At 36.5% G+C, this 24,298-nt stretch overlaps 1 protein-coding gene across 1 annotated transcript in view; it reads right to left on the reverse strand.

Moving 5' to 3' along the window:
• CNTN1 (contactin 1) overlaps nt 1-24,298 on the reverse strand; it is a 298,926-nt gene that overhangs the window by 55,095 nt on the left and 219,533 nt on the right. Inside the window, 2 exon segments of the mRNA XM_015558560.1 lie at nt 5,689-5,847; nt 23,535-23,655. Coding sequence (XP_015414046.1) covers nt 5,689-5,847; nt 23,535-23,655 — 280 coding nt within the window.

Raw genomic sequence — 24,298 nt, forward strand, 5'->3', positions numbered from 1 at the left:
TATTAGAAAATAATTTGATACCTATAAATTAAGATTAATATTCTCAATGAGGATTTCTAAAGTTGTGAACACTGCTCTTTTTAGAACAAAACCAATTACAATAATTATTTAATATATACACTAGAGGTCCAGTGCACAAAATTTGTGCACTCAACAGGGGGAGGTGCTTCAGCCTGGCCTGTGCCCTCTTGTAGTCTAGGATCCCTCGAGGGATGTCCAGCGGGAGTGGGCCTAAGCCTGCATTGGGACATCCTTAGTACTGCTGTGGAGGTGGGAGAGGCTCCCGCCACCATGGCTGCACTCGCCAGCAGTAAGCGGGCTTCTGGCTGAGCGGCGCACCCCCTATGGGAGTGCACTGACCAGGGGGCAGCTCCTGCATTGAAAATCTCTGCCCTGGTGGTCAGTGTGTGTCATAGCGACCAATTGTTCTGCTGTTCAGTCAATTTGCATGTTAGCCTTTTATTACATAGGATATATATGTAATTTTATTTCCATGAGGAAGGGAGAGGAAGAGAGAGATGGAAATATAAATGATGAGAGAGAATCATTGATTGGCTGCTTTTTGCACACCCCACACTAGGGATTGAGCCAGCAGCCTGGGAATTGGACTGAGACCTCCTGATTCATAGGTTGATGCTCAGCCATTGAACCATGCTGGCAGGGCCAACAATTCTTGTTGATATGCATTAACATCAATACTTATGAAAGTATAAATATCTCAAACAAACATGTTTTTAGTATCCTATATAATAAAAGCCTAATATGTTAAGTGTCCAGTCATCTGTTCAGCCAATCAAAGTGTAATATGCTAATGTATGCTAATGCTGCATAACCACCACTCGCTATGAAGTGCACTGACGACCAACACAGGAGCTGCCCGCTGGTGGTCAGTGCACTCCCACAGGGAGAGCGCCGCTCAGCCAGAAGCCAGGCTCATGCCCGGAAGTGCAGTGGTGGTGGTGGTGGCGGAAGCCTCTCCCACATCTGTGGCAGTGCTAAGGATGTCTGACTGCTGGCTTAGGCCCACTCCCCACGGGCTCCACTGCAAGAGGGCGCATACCGGGCTAAAGACCCCTCCCCACCTGTACAAATTTTGTGCACTGGGGCTCTAGTATGTTTATAATATTCACCCAATAAATGGATGTCTACCCCATGCACTCTTCTCTGACACCTTCAGCCCTGGTAGGAACAGTTGGGTACATTTTCTTTTCCTAGCACCACCCCACACTCAGGCTGGGAAGGGAGTTAGGTTTACTTTGGAAGCAGATTCATGCCTCAAGCCAAACATCTATCAATTAAATAATGTATCTGGAATTTAAAGTGGATCTTCAATCTGGCCTGCTTTTCTTTAACCAGATTGGGACAGGAGTTTTGACCCACACCACATCGAGATAATAGGATTTAAATCTTGTTTTATCTCTGACTTATTCTCAGCTCCAATCTTGAGGTAGGTAGCTCATATAATTATTACAGCTGGAATATCAAGACTGACGCTATCCATAAAGGGCCCATGGACAAAATATTTCTTCTGCTTCATCCTCATTTGCTCATTCATAGCTATCATTTGAGGACATATGCATGTTTTAAATCTAGCACACTTTTTTTCTTGTTTCGTTTTCTTCTGAAACCTATTATCCCTATAAATGGATGTCTACCCCATGCACTCTTCTCTGACCCCTTCAGCCCTGGTAGGAACAGTTGGGTACATTTTCTTTTCCTAGCACCACCCCACACTCAGGCTGGGAAGGGAGTTAGGTTTACTTTGGAAGCAGATTCATGCCTCAAGCCAAATGCAAGAGAAAAACAGCCAGGAGCAGAGAGACTTTGTGTCCCTTCTCTTCAGCCAAATTCCTCTCAACCTGATTGCTATTCCTTGAGTCAGGAAGAGAGGAGAGTACTTTGCACAATAAAGGAAAGTACTGTGAATCGGGAAAGGGGTCTCAAGTTCCAGGTTTGTTGCTGGTCAGTTCGGAGTGAAGCCAATTTTTATAGAAAATCTCAATAATAAAAAATCAGATCTTAATAGAAACACAAACATATGCACACAAACATATATATACACAGTGTCTACAATCTGTGGAACACATAAAAAGTGTAACATACATGTCACTAGAGATCAGGGAGAGAGAGAGAGAGAATCTAGGGAGAAAATGACTGAAAATGTCCAAAGTTGAAGGAAGATATCCACTCAAAGATCCAAGATGCAAATAAACCTCATCAGGGTCAATATATTCCCATGCAGCTTAAAAGCAACTATAAGGAAATATTGAAAGTAGCTAAAGTAAATGGTCACACTAAATGCAGGAATATAAGGTTAGGAACAATAGTTACCTTCTCATCAGAAACAACGTATGCAAAAAGATAAAGGCACCATATTTTTAAAGTGCTTCCAATAAAAAGCAACTTCGAGTTTATATCCAAATAATATCACTTAAAGATAAAATGAAAGACACAACTTTCAGTAAATAAAATAAAATATAAACTGAGGATAAAAGAGAACTTCCTCAACCTGATAAAGAGTATCTAAGATGACATATTTAAAGTACTAAAAGAAAAACATACTGTCAACAAAGTCTGTTATATCCAGTAAAACTCTTTTAAAAGAGAAGGTCAAATAAAGACATATCCAGATAAGCAAAAACTGAGAGAATTGGTTGTTAGCAGGCCTACCTTAGAAGAAAGAGTAAAGTAAATTATTCAGGCTGAAAGAAACTGACCCCAGAGAGTAATTTGTAAAAAAAAAAAAAAAACTCTATGCATAAGGAGCACTGGTAAAGGTATTATTTAATTATAAAAGATAATATAAATACATATTTCTTCTTTATTCTTCTCTTATCTGATTTTAAAGCCATTGTAGAAAACCATATTTACCTATTTATCAATGTATATTTTTATTTATCCATATTCATATATGGATATATACATATATACATATATACTTATATGTATGTGTATATAAACATATGTGTGTATTATGCTAAATAAAATTGTGTAAAAATAAATAAAATTTTGTTGGTGGGGCTATAGCATTTAGAAATGTAAAATATTTGACAATAACTTAACAGGGCAGGTAAAAACAAAGTTGTATTAGAATAAGAAAATAAACTCAAATTTATAGGAAACAATGAGGAGTACCAGAAATGGTAAATAAAAAGGTTAACATAACAAACTCTAAAAATATATGCTTGCTTTTATTTCTTTTCTTTAGCTGCTTTGAAAGACATTAAAATTAAAGAATGTGAAGATTTTAGCAGGATATTATCAAGTTTATAATATATATATATGTGCAATATGTGTAACAATAAAATATAGCACATAGAAGAGGTAAAATAGAATAGCGCTAGCTAGGATTAACATTTCAATGTCTCACTGAATATAAGTTAGTAAAAATATGAAGTCTATTCTGATAAGTTCAGTTGTACCTAGTAAGCCCTAGAGTAGCCCATTAAGGATATCTATATCTATACTAGAGGCCTGGTGCATGGATTCGTGCATGGGTGGGGTCCCTCGAGCTGGCCTTTTAGGGATCGGGCAAAAACTGGCTCTCCAACATTCCCCTAGGGGTTGCGGATTGCAGAGGGTCCAGGCCAGGCTTAGGGACCCCACCAATACACGATTGGGGCCGAGGAAGGACCACGGGAGGGCTCCAGGGCATGCCCAACCCATCTCATCCAGTCCCGATTGGTTGGACCCCAGCAGCAAGCTAATCTACCAATCAGAGTTTCTGCCCCCTGGTGGTCAGTGCGTGTCATGGAGACTGGTCGAACGGTTGAACAAACGGACACTTAGCATATTAGGCTTTCATTATGTAGGGAATCCCTATATCTATCTATTTACTATCTATCTATCTACTATCTATTTACCTACCTACCTATCTATCATGAATATTATTAAAATTAAAACATTACTCTATAAAATACTCATTTAATGCAATAGAAAGCAGTAAAGAAGGAATAAAGGAACAAAAACAAGTGAAACAGGTGAAAAACAGGTATCAATCAATTTTGATAACAACATTAAATGTTAATGGATTAAAGAATCCAATCAGAAGGCAGACATTATCAGACTGGATAAAAAACAAGATTGTACTATGTGATGTCAACAGACAATATCTTTAGATTCAAAGATAAAAAGAGGTTGAGAATACGGGAAGATATGAAAACAGGAACTGTGAGAAAGTTAGGGTAGCTATACTAATATAAGAATAACCCTATTTAAAATGCTTCTCCTGTCCACCATTGTATATCAGGTCTGTCATTGAACAAAACATTATCATGAAGCAAATGACTATATATTTATATATAGTACTATGCTCACAAGCATAATGAAATAAAGAATTTTCATCCCTTTCAAATTCATTTGAATTTTCTATGTATATATGGAGGATCATTTAATACTAAAATATATCATAAACCCTTGTAACAGGTTGCAAGTGTATATTTGGTTCATCTCTCATGATAGGAAGAAATTATCAAAGGAAAGTACATCTAAAGTAAAGCCTCTTCGTGAGCAATACAAATAAATTCCATTATGTTAAGGGAAGCAAAAATAGGAACAGGCTTAGAATATATTGGGGTTAATTCTTTTCTCAACTTTTAAAAGAGGGACACATTTAATTCAACACTTCTGTCTTTTTTTCTTCCCATTGGTAAAACTGAGCCCATATTTCTATGTATCTTCTTCATGTACCTAAAAGAATTTCTGACAACCACAAGTTGTTTTAAAATATTGTCAAAACTGACAAACATACTTTACTGAAAGGATGCTCTATCTTCATTGATGCTGCAGGAGAAAATAAACTATGTGATATTGTAAGCTAGTCATGAGAAATGGCAATGGTAGTAGTTAATAGACAAGGGAAGATACCCATTTATGTATTTTTTTCCTGATCAACTTTTACGAACTCTTAATATCTTACCTAATAATAGATAAACATGTAAATTAACCATCCCTCCGCTACCTCACCAGCCAATCAGGAGAGTATGCAAATTAACCCAACATAGATGGCAGTAGGGGCAAAGCAGCAGAGTGAAGACTGAAGGCTCTGGCCAGAGCGAAGGCCTGGGTCCTAAGTGCTGGAGGAAAAACGGGGCCAGCAGCCAGGGGAAGGGAAGGCCTATTGCACGAATCTCTTCATGCAACGGGCCTCTAGTAAGAAAATAAAACAGTTGAGATCCAAAACTTCTTGAAAAGTAATTTTTGAGAAAATTCAACCCAGGGAAGATCACTCTCAGAATGGAAAGGCTTATAGTTGTAAGATTTGGATACTTTAATTAATATTTGTGATCAATGTGGCTTTTTTATAATGCAGAACTATAGTACTTCCATAATTGAAAAATGGGTCATAAATAATAAGCTATAAAAAACTCCTTTTGAGAAAGAGAGAGGGGAGGGAGGTAAAGAGGGGGGAGGGAGAGATACTTCCCAATGAAAAGAAAATCAGGTGGCCTCTCTTTGCTTTCCTGTTATAGATTTAGACATTCAGCTCTTTTCCTCCAATGACTTTAAAATGTTTAAGTTCCTTGTGTTGTTTTTCACTATCAAAGCACTGAGATTTTTTTTTTAAGCTTAATAATAAAAAGGCATTTCTGGGTAGATAATAAAATTCTTAAAATGTTCAGGATTTTGTTTTTATGAAAGTATTCACTTAAAAATATGCTACAGAAGAACTGGACACATAAAACTCACCGGTCTTTGCATCTTTCCAGTCATCTGAAAGAATAGTCTTGGTCTGGATAGTATATTTAGAAATAGGACTATGATTGTCTGAGCCACGGCTCCAAGTAAGTGCCACAGAAGTGGCTCTGATGTCTTCTATTCGCAGACCACCTGGAGGGCCTGGAGGGCCTGGAATGAAAATGTGGGTGATGGATCAATGAATCCCATACAGTGAATTAAGCACATATTCGAATACAAACATGTCCTCCTTGCAATTAACCTAAAGATATAACCAGTGTTGCCACATTCCTTTTAAATATAAAGCATAAGAAGTGATAATGATAGTATGTATGGTTTTCACTAAATGATTTCATTTGTCTCTTTTTGATAAATGCTGTCACTTTAAAATATCATTATTATTCAGGATACATATGATACTCTTTGAAACATAAAATACAATTTGCATCCAAGGGACTTATTACAGACTGCAGCATAATGAGAATGAATGAACACTTGCTCCATGCATGAATCACAGATGATAGCACAATTCAGTCCAAACATGAGAATAGTCAAATATTTCATTCTGCTTCCCCAAAATGGAACCAAGTACTTTTTTATAACCCTAAATATTATAGGTAGTTTATTTTCCTTGGAGTAGAAATTTCTGGGAATGATGTTATGTATTATTTTGGGTAATACATTTATACTGGTTTTGTAATAGGAATATATATAATATTAAAAGAAATACTAGTATTTCTACTTTTATAAAATGTAGAAAAAAATTGCTCTGAAAACATCAAATTATATAATGTAACATCTTAGGAAAGAAGAATTATTACTCCAGAACATAAAACATTGTTAAAATAGATTTTTGCAGATGATTCATTACTTAGTACCAATATTATTCATGTATACTTTAATTTGTGAGAACTGTGCTTGGGTGGTAGAAATGAAAAGATAAATGCGATGTAGCTTTTGGATTTCAAGTAGCTCTTTGTCTTGAAAGGGGTGAAATGAACCAGTAAACAAATAACTATAAGAGAAAGTAGTAAATGCCATGATGATGGTATACAAGATCCTTATTCTTGCCTTAGTTTTTTGTTTTTTGTTTTTTTATAAATGGCCTGGCCAGTGTGGCTCAATGGTTGAGTGTCCACCTATGAACCAGATCACCTTTCAATTTGGTTCAGTTCCCTTTCAGGGCACATGTCTGGGCTGCAGTCTTGATTTCTGGTCTGGGGCATGCAGGAGGCAGCCTACAAATGATTCTCTCTCATCACTGATGATTCTGTCTCTCTCTCCCTCCCTTCCTCTCTGAAATAAATAAAAATATATTTTTTAAAATGAGAAACATGTCTTTTAAGTGGTGCAGTGGCATCCATCACTTACAATGCCAAGAAGTTTCTCAGTTATTAGCGAGCTCCTCTCCTTGAACAGACATTTCAGAAAGCAGCATCACTTATTTGCACCAGAAAGAAGGCCATCCCCAATGGAATTAGGCATGCCAAATATAATAATCAACAACTTTAGTAAAGCAGCCCCTTCCTTTTTTCATATTGAGTAGAGACATGTTTTTATCTTCTGGCTAAAAATAAATACCTTCCTATTTATATATCAGATCATATGCTTAGCCTACATGACTGGCTACTTTTTCTCCATATGGGTTTTGGTCTTTGCAAACGTATAGACAGCACCCTAAACCTTCACCAATTTCTGTGTAGTTGGTCTCAAGGAGGAAGATGTGTATGTTGAACAACACAAATGCATGCATAGTAATAGTAAAATAACACAAGACACCCCCCATTCATGGTAGTAAATTTTATTACTTGGGAACAAATGTAATAAAAGGTAAAGTTTTGTTAATGTATAATTTGTAGGAGTGAACTTATACTTCTTGATATTAGCTAAAATAAGAATAACACACCATCCAAAATGAATGAAATAGACATATAAATAATATAGAACAAATTTGGCATTCGTGCTCAGAAAGAACATAGTGCATGTTTTATGTGTAGAAACCACATTGCAATACAGTGCACACTCATGATCAGAACCAAGAAACTCATTACTTTACATAAAGCATTATCCTAACTCAATTACTGCATGTTTTTACTATTAAATCATCAAACATAGGCAAATAATGGAAATAACTTTATACGCAACGTAGATCACACACATTTTAGAGTTCACTTAAGCCAAAATCTGCACATGTTATATAGAATGTTGCCATTGAGAAGGGTTATTGCCAGAATCACACAATTAGTCCGTGGCAGCATGCAGAGTCAGAGAAACTGGGTTTCCTGGCACAACTCACTCAAAATGAGGAAAAGCCCATTTGAAATTCAGATTGTGCAGTCCAAAGGTACCTGTCTGCCAAAGACGTCCAAAGAGCCACCTGACATTTATATTGATGTTCTCTTGAATATGTCTGTATTTTTTTAAACTAGTGTGAATCCATAACTTAAATTTGCATGAAGTAAAATGCTGTTAGTATTAAAAAAAGAAAATTTATATTGTACATTTTAATAAAATAATATATTTTATTTTTATTACATTGCAGTCATTGCTAAATCTTTTATAATTCTTATAGTAATCCCTAATTTACAGATGAGAAAACAGACAAGGATAGATTAAATAAAATAATCATAGTCACTCAGGAAATAAATGGAAAGGCTAGGATTTGAAACCAAATGATTTGCCTTGAAATCAACTTTTCAATAACTATATCAAAAATAAGCCTTTAAAAACAGGTAAGTAAAGATAACATCACCCATTTATAAATTAATACTCAATACATCTCCAGTCTTTCCTGATCACCAAAAGGTATTTGTTCATCTTTCCTGAATTTCACTACTGTTTTTAGTAATAGGTACCTACTTACAAACAAAATACAAATGTGGTTTCCACCCAGTTCTCATTCATATGTTATTAGAAGGAAAAATGAAAAGAAATGTCAAGTTCTCATTCATGTTATTAGAAGGAAAAATGAAAAGAAATGTCATTTTTTATCAATGTGTCTTTTCCTTTTTAGGAATACAGTCAATAAAGAAGAGTTTAGATATTTGAGAAAAGGCAGCTAGGAAAAAAAAAAAGCTTTTCAAAATGATTACTCACAAAATACAAACTAGCTGACCATATTATTTCAATCAATACTTTAGACTCATTTTCTGATAGACCAAATGGGATAGAAGATATGAAAAGGGGACTCTTCAGAATTCAAAAGATGCACAGTAGCTGTAATCATACCCCAGTCATCACTGGGATTGGTAGCAACACTGAAGCAGTAGGACTAACGTACTTTCTCTCTCTTAGGCACTGACTGGCTTTCTAAACAACTAGACTTGGAACCGAACACAGAAATGTGCTGGTTTTGCTGGGACTTCGCCCCACGTAGCACACACTTTTAAAATAAACCTTGATGTCAAGCCTAAAGGACAACTTGGTGTTGCCTTCCTTTTTTCACTTACAACTTCCCAATGTGTAATCACAAGCAAAACACCACACACAGATATACTGTGGTTCATTTTTAATTTTTACTAAAATAGAAAGTTTTGATAACAAGCTTAAATGTCATGGAAACAAAAATCTTTTCAGAACAAATTATCCTGCCTTTTAAAATAAAAGGATCTTAAAATAACAATGTTAAAGAGTATTAGTTATATTAGAAAAAGGTGGCTTCTTTTTTCCCAAAATATGTCAAAATCCTTTTATTACTACAGTATGATTCCTGCTCTAAAAAGTATTAAGGCAGTGGTTGAGCAATAAGTTTATAAAACACAAATTAATGTCGTGTGGTCTCATCAATATTTAAGGCTGTGCTAAGATGAAGCTGAATATTAAATATCTTTACTCTAAAATTTAATGAGAGCATGGTAGTTTTCAAATTTCTAACATTGATTAAAGTGAAAGTTGATCCCAAGTAGAAATGAGAATGAAGCTAAAGGGAGGTAAATGAATCTGTATCAGTCTAGTTGATATTGAGGCACTTTATCTAAACAAGAAGACTTTCCCTTTCTTGGAACCAGTCATACTTGTCATGTGGTTTTCTTTCTAAATTTTATTCTTTCTTTCCAAACCTCTATCTCTATCTGGTCTTGGTGGTAGACTTTCAATTATGGGCTCTGTAAGAAAATTCCCACAAAGGGATTCATGCACCACGTCTCCATGGTGATGTTTACAGACACATGAGATCCTCAGATTAATGTTAAATAACTTATTAAAATGATTCTGTAACAATAAATGGAGACTAGAAAAAAATTTAAAAACTTTTAAAAAGATGGGAATAAGTAACATCTTGAGATATGTATTTATTTAAAATAACTAATACATTATTTTAAAAAGAAAACTATTCATATCGTATTCAAACTATTCATGTCATGTCCATATTCCTCAAACTTTCTGAAGAGTTCTTTCAACCACAGATGGGGATGCTTGAGTTAATAATGAGAAGTCTATACAATGTCCCACACCCAAACATAAACCCACTTAAGAAGAGCAAAATATTTCTTCTGAAGAAATAAGGATTTTAAGCATGTCTCTGACCAAAGGGGGAAAGCGAAAGCATTTTCAAATAATTAAATGTAAGCAGTTTCAGAAAGAATTGTATGGGCTTCAATTTTAATTCTTTACTTCTGCTCAAATCCTTCTGATCATTCTCAATCTTCCTCAAAAAGAAAAAATCTAAGGCTGATGGTAGGAGTTAGTAAAATTAAATATGTATGCACGCTATTAATGGCTTGGCCATCTTCACCCAAATCTTATTTCCGTGATCATTTTCTCCACATGCTGTCCACTTTCACTTCCCAGTTCCAGGAATTGTTCCAAAAACCCTACAGAGCCATGGATAGTCTTCATTTGTTAACTGCTGCTTTTTATCCTTTCTTGCCAAAGAATATGTATGGCACCAGGATACCAAAGGCCGCAGGAGTAATGCGGCCTTAGCTTATATCCTAATTAAGATGACTCATTAGCCAATTTGACAACCTTGTTCATTACCTGCTTAGGTAAATCAAACAACCCATTCAATAGCAACACTCCTGTATTATAATTTACCAGTTTACTCATCATTTTTTCCCCCAAATAATGGGCTAATTTCTGAGATATGTGATTTCAAAGAAAAACAGGCTATGAAAACACAAAAATTGTATTTGGCCATTAAATGATGCACTGGGTTAGTTCACTAGACATGTTTCAGATATTAGTGAAGCAGTGTCATTACATTTTTAAATACCTTTTTGCCCAAAGTATGTTTAGAAGTTTCAAAAGGGAAAAAAAATTCCTCTACGAACTAGATTGAGGGGAGGGATTGGGGAACTGCAGAAGCTACAAGATTGAGTTATTAGTAAAATGTAGTATAATATGTTTAAACAAAAAGATTTTCACACAAGTGGTGAGTGCCCAGGATCACCAGGTTGGAGGCAGGCTGGCACAGACGGGGAGAAAAGGATCCACCATGTTTTTCTCTCCATCTTTTCTGCTTTTACCTGCAAGAGGAAAGACCAAGGCTGAAGGGACAGTGCGGATGCCCAGGTAGGGGCAGGAAGCCATGTCCTTTGGGGATTGGCCACGTTTCCTTGATGGATAAGTTAAAATAATGATCAAAGAAAAACATCTCCCAGTCACTGGAGATGCGAGTCCAAAAGACAAAAGGCTGAAGTGACAAGCTTTGGCCTAATCAAGCCTCTGCCTCGAAACAGTGACGGACTCTCTAAAGCACAAGAGCCCCTCGGCAACCCCTCAAAACCCCAAACTCTTAGACCCTTTGATATTTCACTCCACATAGTACCTATTAATAGTACTTATTAATTTCACTCCACAGCCTACTTATTAAAACATATGCTTAGACCAGTGATGGCGAACCGTTTGAGCTCGGCATGTCAGCATTTTGAAAAACCCTAACTTAACTCTGGTGCCGTGTCACATATAGAAATTTTTTTGATATTTGCAACCATAGTAAAACAAAGACTTATATATATTTACGGCGTGTCAGCATTTTGAAAAACCCTAACTTAACTCTGATGCCATGTCACATATAGAAATTTTTTGATATTTGCAACCATAGTAAAAGAAAGACTTATATTTTTGATATTTATTTTATATATTTAAATGCCATTTAACAAAGAAAAATCAACCAAAGAAATGAGTTCGCATGTCACCTCTGACATGCGTGTCATAGGTTCACCATCACCGGCTTAGACCTTAAAGGGCTAATGAGGCAAAAAATACTGAGGATGAATTTAATCAGTAACTATAAAAAAAGTAATCAGCGGTTGGGGAAGATATCATGGGAACCTGTGTATTTAATAATATTGTATTTATTTTGTATGCCTAGCTAAGGGGAAGGAAATAAAGGAACATTTATAAGAACTGGTCATGGGTGATGTGTGAAGTGTAATATTATTATTCTCTTTCATGTACGTGGAATCTGAAGCTTACAGTGATGAACTGACTAGTCTAAGTCTCCAGGTTACTTAGTGGGTGAAATGGATTTCTAATTTATGTCTAATGCTAAAAGCCATACCTGTTCCATTGCACCACACAGATCTTGTAATGACTGCATGCATATATTTGTATAATTATATTATCATCTAGAAAATCATGCAATTAACAAGATGATTGTCCAACTCTTTCATCTACCCAACACTAAAGTGTAGTTTGATGATTAGAATTAGGCCACTTCAAAACCACTAGTGGCCCCTTGTAAGAGTCATTTAAATAGTAGAAATAGTTTCTAGGAAAACTTGTCTCTGCTGATTGCTTGTTGAATATGTTGTCCATATGATAACTGGTCACACAAATTGCTAATTTTAGACATGCTCTCCCCCCAACCTCTTAAGTGAAGTTGTGATTGTTTTTGCTGTATTGTCAGCATAGCTTATCTGCAATTTGAGGCTGTGAGTGTGGAAAGAGGAGACTATATAGTCACGGGGGGGAGCGGGGGGGAGGGCTCCCTAAACTGCTCCACAGTGGAGGGCCATTTCTGGAATTAGCTACAGGAGCTGCCAGCCTACGTAAGAACCTATCAAACAGTGGTCCTCCCAGTTGTTTAAAGCACAGACATCAGACGGATTTGACATATTCCTGTGTGTGATAGTCCCTTCCTCCTGGGAGACCCTCAGGCTGTGTGGAGGGGCTCCAGCGGCTGGATAGGTGAGAGCCAGTGAGACTGTGGAGAGCTATTGCCCATAAGTATGTTCTTCAGTGCCACGGACCCCACACTACTTAGCGACAGGCACGTGAGGGTGTGTCACAAATTACTTGATACTAATAATATTGAAAATTCAGGCATTTGGGCATTTTTTTTTTGTAAAAATGAAATGGATTCAAGAATATTCCTGCAACATGCTCTCACTCAGTGGCATTGCAATGCACTTTCAAATAAGGGGGTTGGCGCCTTCAGCAGGGCTGTGGGGGAATTCCCATGCACCACAGTCAATTTCCTCACCTCCTCCAGGGTTCACAGAGTGACCAATGATGGCCAGCATGGGGCAATTAGAAATTGAGGTAGTGTTTTACTTAATAAACGAGACTTGTATTTATGCCCAAATCTGCATTCATTTATAAGTGTATTGGACAGTTAACCATGATAATAAAAAAATGCTGTGACAGAATAAATATTGAGAACTCCCTGCTGGGCTGATCTATTCTGTCACATAAGTACAGGATGCTATAGTCCCCTCCCAGGAGGCAGTGGAGAGGGCGCAAACTACAAAACGGCTGGATTTGTAGGATGCCAAGAGAGATTCAGTTGTTCAGTCCTTCTAACATTTCTTTCCTTTTCCTTGACTAGGTCTTAACTCCGGTGATGAGGGTAGTTTGAGGAACTATGTGATAGAAATTCAAAAGGATTATAATTTCCTCTCTGCAACTTTTTAAACATTTTTATTAATTGATTTTAGAGAGGGAGAAGAAGGGAGAGAGAGAGAAACATCAATGTGTTGGTCCCACTTACTTATGCATTCATTGGTTGATTCTCGTATGTGCCCCGATTGGGGTTTGAACCAGCAACCTCGGCTTTTTAGGATGATGCTCTAACCAATTGAGCTAGCTGTCCAGGGCCTCTCTGCAACTTCTTAAATTGACCATAGATTTGGAAGATAAAAGCTTTTCTAAGTTTCTTTCATTCTTAGTTGCTTAGAAGTAAAAAATTTTGGGACATAATTAAATTCCCTGAAGCTGGGCTGATAAGATTGGCTGGTTGCAGGGCGATGTGGTCATTAGACATTCCCGAGACTTGACACGGCAGACTTCATAGAGATCATTTATAAGAACAGTGTTTTACTTAAAAGGGATTTCGCACCATTAAGTCTTTCCTTGGTAATGTTTTCATTAATGAAGCTAAAGTGTTTTGCCTTCTTTTGTTTAATAAAATGAACCAAAAGAGAAGATATAATATTCAAATTTCAAATAACTTAAAATTTTATTCTACTCTCTAACTTAACTTCAAATTATCAATGCTTCAGAGTGTTTTGGGTAGAATATCTAATTAATTTCCTAAAATAAATCATACACTAACAGTGAAACAGATGTACAACAAAGATATATGATCTGATATTTATATTTGGGGTAATTAAACTTAAGGAGTCAGAGCAAGGAAAAGTAGGTAATATAGTAAATTTGAATCCCTGATATTTGTTAGGATGACATGATAAAATTCACATGACAGTCCTGTAGAGAAATCTGTTATAAACTAAGGCATTTAAACATGTTGAATGAATTGTTTTTAAGGCCAAAGAGCACATTGTACAATCAAGTTTTAAAACTACCTACTATAATTTATTTACTGGTTTTGCTATTGCAATTATAATTGTATGATGTTGGCTAGTAGAAAAAATATCTTTAAAATCACTATAGCTCCCCCTTATCAGCCATAGATATATCATCAGCAAAAATAAAATTGCAAAGTGTCCACCCTATAGAATACCCCCCACAAACGGCCTACATTTTAATGTTTCCACGTTGATTATTTATCTCATTGAATATATCTGGATTAGCCTTTGGTTATATTATATCACAGCAATATACTTGGTGTTGTATCTGAAATCAGACTGCCTGAATTCAAATCTTGCTTTTCTACTTGGTGGTTGTATGATCTTGGGCAGGTAACTTAGCCTCTTTGGGACTCAATTTCCTCATGAGTAAATGGAAATAATAATAGTATCTATCTCTTAAAATACTTCCTGTTAAATAATAGGCCTGTAATAAATATTGCATATCCTTATGCACAAGATAGGGCAAAAATAGGTTTATAGTTATCAATATGAGAATTTATTCTTGTATTATTATTTACTAGTTATTATATTATTCTCCATACAAACAACTGTAAACCTCTTTTGCCACATCCTGTAATGTAATAAATATACTACATATAATAAGAAACACTTTCATTATAATATATGCCATGTAATTATATTTTATTATATAATGTTATACATTAAATTATATAATTATATTTATTGTTTATTTCATATTCATAATATGTTTTTCACAGCATAAAGATTACAGTTGCAAACATATTTTGCTGGCATACATTGAAATTATTTTAAAAACATGAACTAATTACCACTTATTCATGCTTATCAAGCTTTGGACATCACTGATTATCTGCACTGTTCTTGCAAGTTGACATCGTTCGCATGATTGTCAGCTTACTTTGGTATTGTCTGGCAAACACACAATGACTTGTGTGAAGTCTGTGGAGGGCACTGGAATGAGGCACCGGGCAGCAAAGCACATCTATGGAGTCCTGTACCCCCACTCTCTCTCCTGGAATCGGCATGGGGGACAGCAAGTCTGCTGGCTGTTTTTTAAGGGAGCCAGGGACGCAGACCAAGTCTGTAGCAATGAATTAATTCCAGTTTGCCAAGAGCTGACCAGTTTGATTACAAGACAGAGAGTCAGGAGCAGGTCATTGAAGAAGAGGGCAAGAAATCCTCAAAGGAAACTTATCTCACTGCAACCCAGTGAGGAAAAAAAGAAGAGATCTAAATTTATAGCAGTGCACATTTTATAACACCATCTACCGGTTTATAACCCTCACACCGTTGTTGTTATTTTTTTAAATTTTTAAAATGAAGTGTTAAGCTAGATCGTTTCCAAGACCCATCTTAAAGCTTAAAAAAGTGTGACCATTCCAAATGAACTCTATACTTTGTTAATATAGCTGAAAATTTCCTTGAATTTACATTAATTTACACTGACCTTACATTGATTGAGAAATAGGATTTCAAATCATTGATGTACTTTTTAACTTCAGTAGAAATTGGGAAAGCTGTTATATTTACTAAAGTTTTAAAAAATAAAACTAATAAATGTTAACTTTGAAACAATCAAGTTACTTTCTAAGTTCTGTATGTATTATAGACACATATGCATTTCAACTCATCATTTCAGCAGTAGTGTATAATGGTTATGGAGAAGTGAACTGCCTCTAGTAGCTTTTCAATGTGTTGATTCTCAGTGGAGAGAAGAATGCTTAATATCTGGGCTGGCTTCCCCACTGATAGATGTATTGCTGGGGTTTAGTGCCAATAGGGCCTGAGTGCCTCAGAATGGCGCTCCGTCATTGTTCCAGCCAGTGAGGGCAGGGAGGGCCATTTCCCTGTCTCAGTCCCGTGAGGGCTGATGAGCTGGAATCTTTACACTGTCTCTGTGGCAAACCCTCTTGGCCAGAGCAAGTGGAAAGCAGAGGCAATTATCCAAGTATCTGAGGTAAATGTGTGTTTTTCTGACCCAAATACTTGAAAAACTACCTCAAAGATTCTCTTTGATTTGACTGTGATGATCACATCTTTCTGCCTAAAGTGAATCTCTTCTCTGGACCTCTTCGCATGAATGTGTGTGTGTGTGTGTGTGTGTGTGTGTGTGTGTGTGTTGGGGGTGGTAGGTATTTGTGTACTTATATGCCTGTCTAACGTAGTGTATATACTACACAAAACCTTTTTCTCTATTGTTCCAAATTTTATAATGATTAAATTGATTTATTAAAAGCTCCTCTTGAATGAATTTAGGCGTCATGTTTTAACAATAATTTTGAATATAAATTTGATTATTGAATAATAATTTCAATACATACAGGAATTCTTGAACACAATATGAATATTTATGCCAGATACCACAGAAATCTAAATCCTGATTTAGCACCAAGACTTTCACAAACATTTAACATGATGGCAGATGCTATGTCCCTTTTCTCTCATTAATATCCAGGGTCCCTGAATTAGCCATACAAACAGAACATTAAATAACCCAAAAGTTAAAAATATAAACTTTTAAATGTCTTTGGATTTACCTTTACCACAATGTTTTAAAAATAAATCACTATTTATTAGTGTGTGCCAGGTGATGGAAAGGAAAAGAGAAAAGAGCAGGAGCCAAAATCAGTGACTTGCAACTTCGCAGCAGCAGTTCTAGAACAGACTTGGGAATCTTTCTGGACCGTATCAAATTAACTATAGAAAGTTTTCGAGTATTAAATTTTAGAGTATTAGCTATTGAGGTTTTAGAAATTAACTATAGATTTTATTTTTTATATTATCTGAAAGAGGCCTATTATAATTAGAAAACTGAATTCGAATTCCAAGATGATTGTAATATAGGGCAAGTCTCTTTCTTTCAGCATCCAAATTTTGTAAAATTAAAGAATGAGTCCTAGCCGATGTGGCTCAGTTGGTTGGCCATCGTCCCATGCACCGAAAGGTTGTGGGTTCGATTCTCGGTCAGGACACATGTCCAGGTTACGGGCTTGATTCCTGGTGGGGGTTCCAATAGATGTTCTATTCTCAAATCAGTGTTTCTCTATCTCTCCCTTTCCCTTCCCCTCTCTCTAAACATCAATAAAATATATTTTTAAATAAAATAAGAGAATGAAAGTTGTTTAGATGATTTTAAGGACTAATCTAGATTTAAAATTGCATACTCAAATTTGAACATTCCTGAAGAGATTTTATATAGCTCCCGTAAAGAAGTTGGAAGGAAAAACATAATAAATGCATGATTTGCTAAGGGATCATTAGGATCCTTTGTATCTTAAAATAGTTTATCTATTTCATATAATTTTTAAAGAAAGAGTACTAATTAATCTGAAACAACACCTCCAAATAAATGATTGAAAAATATTTTTGCCTGCACAGTGAAGAAAGGTAAGCCTTGTATATGGTCTCTGTTAATCTAGAACAGCTGGGAGTAATACATCCTCAAGAGAATTTTCTGTAGGAAAGACCATTAGCCAACCATTATGATGATGGTATAAAATAAAGCAATATTATTCAGACTAAAATGTATATTGACAGCTTCCATCACATTACTTATTTGGCCATGTTCACTTATCCAACACAGAATTTAAAAGTGGGTTAGTCATCAACCAAAATGACCTCCTTAAGGAGGAATCTGGTAACCATATCATTAGGCCATGTAATAAAAACTTCACTGGATTACATCAAATAAAGGAGACATCTAACTTCTATGCCTTTTCATTCTGTAACTGTATTTTGGTCTTAGAAGTAAAGTGGAAAGCTTTATAGAAATACACACACACATGTTCCCATTTAAATAAAAATCTGCATAAAATGGTATAAGTTTCTAATATAACAATATAAAAATACAAACTTGATTTGGAGATAAAATGATTTACACAATTTTTATATTATCCACTTTAACTTCACTTACTTTAAAAACATTTCCAGCCTGGCCGGAAATGGCTTGGTGATAGAGCATTGACCTGGGAACCAAGAGGTCATGGATTTGATTCCAGGTCGAGGCACAGGTTTTGTATGCAGTCTCATCCCCAGTGTGGGGCATGCAGGAGGCAACTAATCAATGCTTCTCTCTCATCATTGATGTTTCTTTCTCTCTCTTTCTCTCCCTTCCTCTGAAATTAAAAATAAAAAAGCATTTCCAGCCCAGTGCCTGTGGCTCAGTTTGTTGAGCACCATCCCATGAACCAGGAGGTCATGGTTCAATTCCCTGCCAGGGCACATGCCCGAGTTATGGGCTTGATCCCCAGTAGGTGGAGAACAGGAGGCAGCTTCTACTTCCTGCTCCCTTTCCCTTCCTTTCTCTGAAATCAATAAAAACATATTTTAAAAATTTCCAAATTTTATGCAGCCTATATTGGGGTTGAGAATGAGAACAAATGTTTCAGGTACTGAAAGTCTTTTCTTCTTTTTTCTTTTTCTTTTTAAATTTCAGCCTTGTACTATATAAATTTTGTTTAATACATTATGTCAGATGTAAAAAGGGGGGTCTGAAAATTATAATCGTTATTGCATTTTCTATTTTGGCAATTTTAATAGCAAACAAAGCTGATAGCATTGCCAAGGATATTTATAATATAGCAGAAATGCCATGGAAAAACAGTAAAATATGAAGGTCAAACCTAATTTCTTGCTTTTGTGGCCTAATTTTATGGTCCATTTTTGAATGCTGTCCAAAAGTGCACTCATGAAAGAGAATTGAGATTTGGCATGTTGCATTAATGTTCCCACAATGCTGCTGAATAAATCTTGAAAACTCTTTCTCCCTAAAGGACACTTTTTTTTTTTTTAGCTGAAGAGCTTTAAATCCTCTAGGAATAGCTTTGCTAAAGAACATTCGTCCAGAGATGTACATATGCATCACACATGCTTGATTTAGCAAACTGAAATGCATTTTTATGGGACCTAAGAAATAAAACACTTGTTACAACAACACAGAGGGAAATTTGTATCAATCCTCTTAATTTTGATTTTTTACAAAAGAAATTTAAAATCATTTTCAGTCCAATAGCTGGTTCTTTTTTCTTAAATAAGAATAGTTTTAAAATCTGAAGGACTTTTTAAATATTAAGCAATTAATAGTTGTTTGACCTGTAGATTTCTTTGTCTATGTTATACACATACTAGAGGCCTGGTGCATGAAATTCTTGCACTGGGGGGTGTCCCTCAGACCAGCCTGCACCCACTCCAATCTGGGACCCCTCAGGGGATGTCCGACTGCCGGTTTAGGCCCAATCCCACAGTCAGACATCCCTCTCACAATCCGGGACTGCTAGCTCCCAACCACTCGTCTGCCTGCTTGCCTGATTGCCCCTAACTGCTTCTGCCTGCCAGCCTGATCAGCCCTTAACCACTCCCCTGCCAACCTGATCAATGCCTAACTGCTCCCCTGCCAGCCCGACTTCCCTCCCCTGCTGCCTGGTCAGCCCTAACTGCCCTCCCCTGCCGGCCTGGTCACCCCAATTGCCATCCCCTGCAGGCCTGGTCCCCGCAACTGCCCTACCCTGTAGGCCTGGTCCCCCCCAACAGCCCTCCCCTGCAGGCCTGGTCCCCCCAACTGCCCTCTCCTGCAGGCCTGGTTCCCTCCAACTGCCCTCCCCTGCAGGCCTGGTCCCTTCCAACTGCCATCCCCTGCAGGCCTGGTCGTCCCTAACAGCCCTCCCCTGCCGGCCTGGTCAATCCTAACTGCCTTCCCCTGCTGGCCATCTTGTGGCCACATGGGGACAGCCATCTTGTGTGAAGGTGTGACAGTTAATTTGCATATTACCTCTTTATTACATAGAATATATTATAAAAGCGTGATTCTAAAATTACCTCTTTCACTGACAAAACATTATTTTTAATTGATGTCGCGAGATGATCGTGACCATTGCTGGCTATGACAATCTGGTGAAAATCATAAATACTCTTCCTAGGAAAATGCACATACACATGGAACTTTCTATACAATTTCAGGAAGTCCATGGACCCCTTGATGTCTGTCCAGGGCCTCCAGGTTATAATATCCTGGACTAGATAAAAACAAGTAATTAAGTGGATAAATGGACTGATAATAATATTACTTAAGGCAGTTGTTCTTCTTATGTAAGAAATATAATAAACTAATTTTATATCCCATGATTTAAATATGTAAAGCATATTTGAAGGTCTAGTTTATATACATTTTAACACAAGTTATATGGAAGTGTAGTTCACTATTTTAATTGAAAATGTCTCTTGATATAAAATGAATACCTTTTATATTATTAGAAGTAAAGTTTTCAGAATAATTATGACTCTGCTAACTTTTAAAATACTAAGCAGGGAGCACCCTTCTAGTTGATAGTTGGAATGCTGCCCAATTCATGAATTGCTTAGTAAAGCCAATTAGATCTCAAAAAAATAAAATAAAATGCTAAGCAATACTTTTCATCTACTCATGTAATTTTATGAACATGATGCTGCAGTGCAGGGACTTAAAATGCTGTCTCATATTTCTATTAAGTACACTTGCCAGGTTCCATTATTTTAAGGTATTGTTCTAGGTACTAAAGGTGTTAGAAAATGAAAAAAAGTTATAATTTTACATAATACCTGCTAGAGCTTTATTTTATTGAGTAAATAATGCATATTATGCTGTGTAAAATACACATTATGATGATTACCAATTATCTAAGTATGTGTGAGTAATATCATTACCAATCTTAAATGATATATGTAAAACTTCTTTCTGAATACTGGGAGTTTATTATAATGTAATTACTATATGAAGAAACTGATGTACATATATTCTAACATAACCACTATTATAATAATAATAATATTCATTTAATACAGGGTGGGACAAAAGTAGGTCTTCAGTTGTTTGTATGGAAAATAATACAATCTATATATATAAAAGCCTAAAATGCTAAGTGTCTGACCAATCGGTGGACCTTTCTGTAGACCACTCGACCAGTTGCTATGACGAACATTGACCATCAGGAGGCAGATTCTCCAACCAGTAGGTTAGCTTGCTGCTGGGGTCTGGCTGATTGGGACTGGGTGAGATGGGCTGGACACATCCTGGAGCCTTCCCGCGACCCCTCCCCAGCCAGCTAACCTCCTACAGTTCCCCCACCACCACAATCCCTGGCCAGCTAGCCCCCATTGGCCCTGATCAGGACTAGGCAGGAAGGGCATGATCAGTCCTATTGCAAGCCAGGCCAAGGGACCCCCACCCATGCATGAATATGTGCACTGGGCCTCTAGTAATTAATAAAGAATAATACAAGAGCCCAGCTGGCATGGCTCAGTGGTTGATCATCGACCTATAAAACAAAAGGTCATGGTTTTGCTTCCCTGTCAGGGTGTGGGCTCGACCCCCATTAGGGAGTGTTCAGGAGGCAACTGATCAATTATTCTCTCTCATCATTGTTGTTTCTATCTCTCCCGCTCCCTTCCTCTCTGAAATCAACAAAAATATATTTTTTAAAAAGACTAATACAAGAATAACCTCTGTGTTTTGCATGCTTAGAACTGTAAACTTACTTGCATAAAAACAATTGCAATTAAATATGTACATAGGTTATTGCTGCAAATAGCTAATAGCTAAACACCTGACTAGAAAGAACAGTGAACTAATTTTTCTCCCTGATAACTCTCAAAGACAAGAGATGCCCCAGATAACAAAATACTCTTTATGGAAGTACTGAACTTAAATGAACTCTCTTTGATTTAGTATTTTGTAGCTTTGGTGTTTTATTAATATTCAAATAAGTGTTATGTGAAATAAATGTGTAAGTTCAGTTGGTTAAAGAAATTTCAGCAAGAATTCTTAAAGCTCTATTGTAGAACATATTCAACTAGAATAAAATGCTTTCAAGCAATTTCCCAGTGTGATGTGGGGACTCCATATCACCATTGCTCTACAGGGAAATGCAGAAGGCACATGAGATTGAGTGAAATTGTATTGATCTAGATCTGGAAGGAGGATTGAAAAAAACAAACCACAGATAACATTTTATTTGTCTGTGCAAAAAATATTGGCTGAGATGTGCAATTAAATAATGGTGAAGACATATTTCTAGCAGGTGAAATACAAAGATGTAGATTTTTTTCGAATAGAAAAAATAGATACTGACACAGAGAGAAAATGAGAGCTATGAAACTATGCATGGGAATTCTGTAGCTCACTAAAATTAATTTAAAATTATGTAAATTACACAACAGTAGAGAATATGACAGGTATACAGATTGCTATAAAGCACTAGAGAAGTCGTATTGTTGTAAAAGTTTAGAAGAGAGGCTCATATTTGGAACATCAAGAAAGGACTCGTGAATTTGTTAATACTTGAGTCACACTTTGAAGGATAGGTAACATTTGAACAACAAACGATGAGAACAGGATATGGAAGGAATGCTGTGATCCAAGGAACAGAGGTAGAAATGCTAGGGTATTTTTGTGGATTAGTTGGATAGTGGAGTTGGTTACAAGGATTGGTGAGAGATTAAGGCTAAGGGCTGAGGTAACCCATGGAACTTCTTGGGTGCTGAGTTGAAAGGAACGATCTTCATTCTATGGGCAGTGAGTGAAGAGCCCATGAATGATTTTGGAAAAGATAAAGCATGTTCTGAGGTGGCCTCACATCTATGCAGTATTCAGTTCCAAAAGGGTTATATTTTCAATAAGTATGTATAGCACCCTCTCAAGTATGTATTGCACTAGTCTGAAAATAAGCACAGAATAGAAACATGACACATATATAAACTCACTTTTTATTCTCAGATGATAGTAATGAATAGATAACATTGGCACAAGCATATTTTTCCATAAAAAAAAATAAAGAAACACCACTATACTCAGCACACAAAAAAAGTATTAGCAGGAACTGAGAACTTCTGGTAAGCACTAAGTTTACAAGCACAGGCATTTAGTAGGGGGTATGCGGGATAAGTTTCTAGAAGACATGTAGTTAGTAAAACAAACAAAATCAGTGTTGTTTACTACTTGTCTGGCAGAAATTATTCTTAGGCATGAGAAGCTGTTCTCAAGGATCAAGACGAAACATCTAAGAATTCGGGCCAGAGTTACCAGAAGATTATACTTAGTTATGCAAGTGGAGTAACTTGGGTTTTATAATGTTAGGATGTGGAAACTCTTACCTCGCACAACAAGGTCGGCTGAAGCTGAGGAATTGTCCACAATGGTCTGCGCGGTGCACGTGTATCTGCCAGCATGCTTCAGCTGGGCATTTCGAATGAGCAGTTCCCCATTGGCGTCCAGCTGGGGGCAGAGCAGCAGTCACTCGAATCAGTACATTTTCGACCAATTACATGGCATTTAGGATACAAGGAGCACATTTTTACTCTAACAAAGTGAACCCCGTGGAAAGGCATGTGTGGTAGATATGCTAACCACATGTCTTTGCTCAGGGTGCTTAAATTGTGGGCGTCCTTGGGTAAAAAATAAAGTGAGTTAATTACTCAAGGGCCATTTTAGCCCCCGTATCTTTAACATTTTATTATTTCTACTAGCAGAGGCACATACTGGAAGTAACCAAGGGATGAAACTATGTCTTGGTGTCTTTTCAAGAGAAATATTAAGGTCTAAAAATCTTAGTGATGAATGTCAGTGAGGACAAATTCATGCTATATGGCTAGGAAGAATTATTAATTTAGTCTGGAAGAATTGATCTAATTAATAATTTCAGGATGTGTCACAGTTCACTTTACGAAGTTTACAGAACCTGTCAAAAAGGAAAATTCTACTTTCTTGTTCTTTTTTTTTTTGCCAAAATATAAGCTCCATATGGGCAATGATTTTTGTCTTGTTCGCTGCTCTATTCCCAGGGCTCAAAGAGTATTTTTGTCTTGTTCATTGCTCTATTCCCAGTGCTCAAAAGAGCAAAATATATATATATATATAT

This window comes from Myotis davidii, unplaced genomic scaffold (genome assembly GCF_000327345.1).
Source record: "Myotis davidii unplaced genomic scaffold, ASM32734v1 scaffold290, whole genome shotgun sequence".
Taxonomy (NCBI): Eukaryota; Metazoa; Chordata; class Mammalia; order Chiroptera; family Vespertilionidae; genus Myotis; species Myotis davidii.